We start from the raw sequence: 5,707 nt of genomic DNA on the forward strand, positions 1-5,707 counted from the left end.
TTCTTTTTTTTAAAATGTATTTTCCCGAATTTTCCAACCTCGTTTTTTCAAAAACTTTTATACTGTTGGACTCGTCTTAATTAGATGGTCATTTTAAGATCCCAGAAGCTCTGGTAAAAAAAATTCCGGTGAATAAAATCCAGCGATTTGTTTTTCTGTGAGAAAAAAATACCCAGAAATTTTTAAAATATTCCAGAAAATATAAAACATTATTTTGAAAAACTTTAATTCTTAACTCAAAGTGAGATTTCTTACGGTTTAGTCCCAAATCAACGGAATCCGGCAATTAGATGAACGTTTTCCGGCGAGAAAACAGAAAGTACCCAGAAAATTCTCAAACAATTTCAGAAAATGTAAAACATTATTTTGAGAAACTTTAATTCTTGGGTCGAAGCATGATTTCTTACGGTTTAGTTCTAATAAAACAATTTCCTTAATTTTATCCATTTTACATGCTTCAACAATTTATTGGGTCAAAACCGTAAGAAATCTCGTTTTGAGCCAAGAATTAAAGTTTCTTAAAATGATGTTTTACATATTTTAGAATTTTTTGATAATTTTCTGGGCACTTTTTGGTCTTACATTTCAGCACTATGTGTTACAATATTTTGTTGGAACAATATAACAATTATGTTGGAACAATATAAGTATTCTGTTGGAACAATATAACTATTCTGTTGGAACAATATAATTAATCTGTTGGAAGAATATAAGAATTAGAATTATTTTTTAAATAATATAACTAATATAAATTTGAAGATACTATATTAAATACTAAGAAACAAAAATGAAATTGAAAACATAGATAATAAAATTGATTTGGAACAATTGGTAAACTGATTTATTATGTTGGAACAATATAAGTATTATGCTGGAATAATAGAACTATTTTGTTGAAAAAATTGGTACGGTGATTTATTCTGTTGGAACAATATAAGTATTATGTTGGAACAAATGGTACACTGATTTGGAACAATTTCGTACACTGTCGGAACAACGTAAGTAGGACAAAAAACGTGCCCAAAAAATTATCAAAAAATTCCAAAACATGTAAAACATTATTTTAAGAAACTTTCATTCTTGGCTCAAAACGAGATTCCTTACGGTTTTGACCCAACAAATTGTTGAAGCATGTAAAATGGATAAAATTAAGGAATAAGTTTTATTGGGATTAAACCGTAAGAAATCTCGCTTCTTCCCAAGAATTAAAGTTTCTCAGAATAATGTTTTACATTTTCTGAAATTTTTTAAGAATTTTCTGAGCACTTTTTTTCTCGCCAGAAAACGTCCATCCGGATTCCGTTTACCGGAATTTTTTTTACTTGAGCTTCAGGGATCTTAAAATGACCGCCTAATTTAGACGAGTCTAATAGTATAAAAAGTTTTGAAAAACGAGGTTAGAAATTCCGAAAAAATGTATTTTAAAGAAAAGAAATAAAACAATTTTCTATATCATTTCTTTCTTTTTATTTATAAATTTGTGACCTTGCATTTTTCAATTATTATCAAAACTACGTAGTTTTGTTATATTACATAATAAACTCCTTGTCACACAACCCCTTGTCACACTGGATCTATATATTACTTGCTCTTTAGATCATCAAAGTATGCTTAAAATCTTAGCCTCATCTTTTACTTGCTCTTTAGATCCGATTACGTCGGCCACCTGGCAGCTACTCTATTTTACAGGTTTAAAATCGCAAGGAAGGCTGAAGGCCATCATATTCAATCCTATCCTAAAAAATTTGGTATACATTAATTAGTGCAGTGGGCTGTGGAGCTGAGATTCAACCATGGATACATCAAATCCAAAGACGAACATGACGGACAAATATCTTATGAAGGGAAAACGAATTCCAATTGAAAGAATGGCGGAGGACATCATGGGTCAAGAGGACTCTGATGCCCCACCTAGAGAAGAAATCAGGGAATCTATAGCACAGCTCCTGAGGAGATTGCAAGCAAATATAAGGCCTCAAGATGCTGACACATTTCTGGATACCATGGAAGAAATATGGTCTAATCAATGAGAATGAGAGTTGATAGAGCTTGCATCGGGATCTGTCACTACTGGTGTAAATGAGAAAACTCTTGCAAATTTGATGTATTCAGGATTAATCTCCCACTGTGAATACTATTTCCTGAAACAACGGAGCACGGGGAAGAAAGATTTGGAGCCAAGACAAGGACAGAACAGTCGGGCATGTTGATAAATCACATTGTTAGTTTGGAGGGGGCAATCGACCAATACTCCTTCAACAAGTCACGCTCCTAACTAAAATCATCCATGATTACTGTTTGTTCATCAAACACCTGAGTACTGATTTCTTACTTGAATTTCATTATGAAGGACTTTGGAATGACAAAGTATTTTTTTGGAGTATAGTTAGCAAGGTCACTTGGCGCAACGGTTGTTGTCGTGTTCGAGTCTTAGGAGCGGCCTCTTGCCAAATAAATTGGCAGGGGAAGGCTTGCCCCAGTACACCCTTATGGTGGGATCCTCCCCGGACTCTCGCTCAGCGCGGACGCGTAGTGCACCGGACCGCCCCCTTATAATTAACAAGGTCAGAATAATGGATTTTTATTTCCCAGCATAAATATATTATGGAGTTGATTAAAGATGTTGGTTTGATTGATGTTCATTCGGCTCTCAGTCCATTTCTTATTGGTGTAAAATTGGATGGTGTTTCTAAATCTTGTTCTAACCAAGAACAATATATTTGAGGAGGTTTTTGTATTTTGGCTTTAATTAGGCCTGATATTTCCTAGGTGACCCAATAGTTAAGTCAATTCATATATATATATATAGAGCTGTATTTTTCTGTAACACATATGATTTTATGAATTGAAAGGTTTTTGAACCTTTAATCCATTATACCTCAATAATTCTGATTAAATAATTCACATGAACTGTTCTTCAACTATGATTCAAAAAAAAAAAAAAAAAAAAACTGTTCTTCAACTATAGTAACAATAGTAGATACAAATACACATACAATACATACACAACATCAATAGGTAACCATACATATTAATCTTTACATGATGAGGCACCAAAATAATCCTCCAAAGGTCTTTCATAATTGAGATCAACCTCCGAGAACCTGAGTTTCAAGTAATCTAAATATCGAAAATGCTTAAATTGCAAAGGATGTTCATCATCCACCAGCTCCTCTACTGCTTTTACTATGTAGCTTTCCTTTGGTACACTAAACAATGCAGCAGAATATCTTGTCTCCTTTCCCCTCATCATAACACGATGCCGTGGACTATGCAATCTTCCATTCATCCAAACCTGCAATTTTTCACTTCATTTAGCCAAAGTTCTAAAAAAATATCCAGTGAAAGCGAAATTGACTTACATTAAAAGATTCCCCAATTATGACAACGAAAGAGTTGGGGGAGAATTTGACATTGATCCATTCTCCATCTTTGGTCTGTACCTCTAATCCATCAGTCTGATTTTGGTACAATATAGAAGTTGTGTTCTTATCAGTATGATCTCTTAGTCCTATTTTTTTCTCAGAAGTTTGAGGAGCTTCATATTTGTTGAGTCTCAGAATATTGTAAGTAGAATTCAAGTGTTCATCTAGATATTTCTCAACACCAAAGCTCTCTGCAATCATCCTCCTTATCATTTCATCTAGTTCTGATAATGGCTTAGAGAACCAATGTACAATTTCACTGCCAAAATTCATCCACCACCAAAAGTTCAAAACTTTTACTGTGAAACCAAGATTAAAAGAAAAGGGGGTGTGAAAAAACTTAAGAACCTGAAATTGATGTTACCCTGAGGCCACATGAGATTGGTGAAGCTGTGGAGGTTGTGAAGATTGTCTGGATAAGAGATTCCTATGCTTTCGTATAATGATTTGGAAGATGATCCGATATAGCCATGGAAAGGTAATTCTGAGACATTGAGCTTTTTTGTTTCAATTGGTAATGAAAAAATGTCTTCCATTGCTGCATTCATGGAGTTTTGGAGGTGTTGAGGAATGTTTTTGAATAAAGCTTGAAAGCAACCGTATGTTTCAGATGCTTTTCTCACTTGGGATTTCAGTTTCTCCCATTCAGGAGTTCCTGGTTTTAGAAGTGAGGAAGAAAAGTCTATGATGGGAAGGGTATGAGTAGTTTCGGAGCCCATTGTAGTTTTTTTCAATATTCCTTAGCTTTTGAGTGTGTCGGGTTTTTGGAAATTTGGTGTATTTGTCATGTATATATCATGGGTATGTCAATATCATTGAGATGTTAAATTAAGGACAGCTAAAGATTAAAAAAAAAAAAAAAAAACATAATTACGTTCTGAAACTTTATATGTTTTAAGGATCAAGCCTCTAATCAATTATTTTTTTACATTGAGCTTTTAATCATTGATTTTGGTATGGATTTGACTCTTATTTAACTTTTCCACTGAGTTTAGGAGATGAGAAGATCGATTTGGCGATTCTCATGTTGAAAATTACAAAATGGGAGAGTAGAAAATCGAGTTTGGAAGAATATACTGAAAATTAATTTCTATAATTTCGTTTTAGTTTTTAACACCGGTTGCCACTTAACGTCTCAAAACGACTGTTGACGGACTCAAAAACAAAAATTCGAAAGAGTTAATGATATTCTAAGAAACTTTAATTCTTGAATTCGTTTTGATGATATTTAGGTGTTGTTAAGTTAGGAGAGAGAAACCTCCAAAAAAAAGCGATTTTAGAAAATAAAAATGTGATTTCATGGTAAACGTAACTTTAGTTCTTGAATTTTTTCATTTTGAGTTCGTTAATGGTGATTTTAAGGAGTTAGTTAAAATTGAGTGGTAATAAAATTCACAGGTTTATCAATGATGACATCTGTAATATTTTTCATTTGCGTTTGTCTTGATCTGTCCTAAACTTTTCTTCTTCCACCTTCTTCTTATTTGTTCACGTTTCTCTTCTCTTGTTCAAACACTCATCTTTTCCTTTTTTAATATATGACGGGTTTGACAGTTCTTGAGCCATGGGTGCTCTCCCCCCTCAAGTTCTGTCTCGTCCCAATTTCTATCAAAAAAAAAAATTAGAGTTGAATGATCATAATATTAAAAGGATAAAATTCAGTGGCTATGAGTATAATTTACCCATTTGTTTTTCTTATAAGCTTTTTGAATTGTTAGAATTTGGGTTCATAGAAAATTTAATTGGGAGATGTTATGAAAAGAGTATCTCAACCATCTCTAGTTAATCCATTAAAAAAAATGATATCATTAACTTTATCTCTAACCTTAAAATATATCATTAACTTTATCTCTAACCTTCTTCAAAAAAAACTTTATCTCTAAACTTAAAATATATCATTAACTTTATCTATAACCGTAGAATAATTTATTGCTTGTAATATCATTAACTTTTAATAAATTATTCGAATTTTATCTTTAGTATTGACAAATTAGATCAATTTTACTCTAACCTTTAAAAGTTGGCTAATTTTTGGTCATTATTGACGAAATACTTTATACAATTATAAATCTCGTTATTTCTACTCTACATGTGCGTTATGTTATTACTGATAATAACAGATCAAAAATATGTCTACATATGAAGAGAAAAAAAACATATTATCTCATATTCTTCATCAGATCAAAAACACGTGTGTTCACAAGATACTTTTTTAAACTTCAAAAATACTTAGTTTGCACATGTCCCATTAGTGTGACCACGATTGATAATATTACGATCAA

At 32.3% G+C, this 5,707-nt stretch overlaps 1 protein-coding gene across 2 annotated transcripts; it reads right to left on the reverse strand.

The window, feature by feature from the left end:
* Nucleotides 1-3,015: 3,015 nt before the first annotated feature.
* Nucleotides 3,016-4,175, reverse strand: LOC136224387 (probable 2-oxoglutarate-dependent dioxygenase AOP1). 2 transcript variants are annotated; one of them, XM_066012717.1, is made up of 3 exons: nt 3,774-4,175; nt 3,444-3,684; nt 3,016-3,295 (listed from the first exon to the last, which is right to left on the reverse strand). In XM_066012717.1, the coding sequence occupies exons 1-3, from the start codon at nt 4,142-4,144 to the stop codon at nt 3,032-3,034; spliced, it is 876 nt and encodes a 291-aa protein (XP_065868789.1). In that variant the 5' UTR covers nt 4,145-4,175; the 3' UTR covers nt 3,016-3,031. The 2 variants fall into 2 exon arrangements, with proteins under 2 accessions (XP_065868789.1, XP_065868788.1); XM_066012716.1 differs by having other exon boundaries at nt 3,363-3,684.
* Nucleotides 4,176-5,707: the final 1,532 nt, after the last annotated feature.

This window comes from Euphorbia lathyris, chromosome 3 (genome assembly GCF_963576675.1).
Source record: "Euphorbia lathyris chromosome 3, ddEupLath1.1, whole genome shotgun sequence".
Lineage (NCBI taxonomy): Eukaryota > Viridiplantae > Streptophyta > Magnoliopsida > Malpighiales > Euphorbiaceae > Euphorbia > Euphorbia lathyris.

Coding starts and splice junctions, on each gene's coding strand:
- LOC136224387 (XM_066012716.1), bottom strand. CDS start 4,144: ATGGGCTCCGAAACTACTCATACCCTTCCCATCATAGACTTTTCTTCC. Junction 3,685..3,773: donor CAGGGTAACATCAATTTCAG/GTTCTTAAGTTT, acceptor GAATTTTGGCAG/TGAAATTGTACATTGGTTCT. Junction 3,296..3,362: donor TAATTGGGGAATCTTTTAAT/GTAAGTCAATTT, acceptor GAAAAATTGCAG/GTTTGGATGAATGGAAGATT.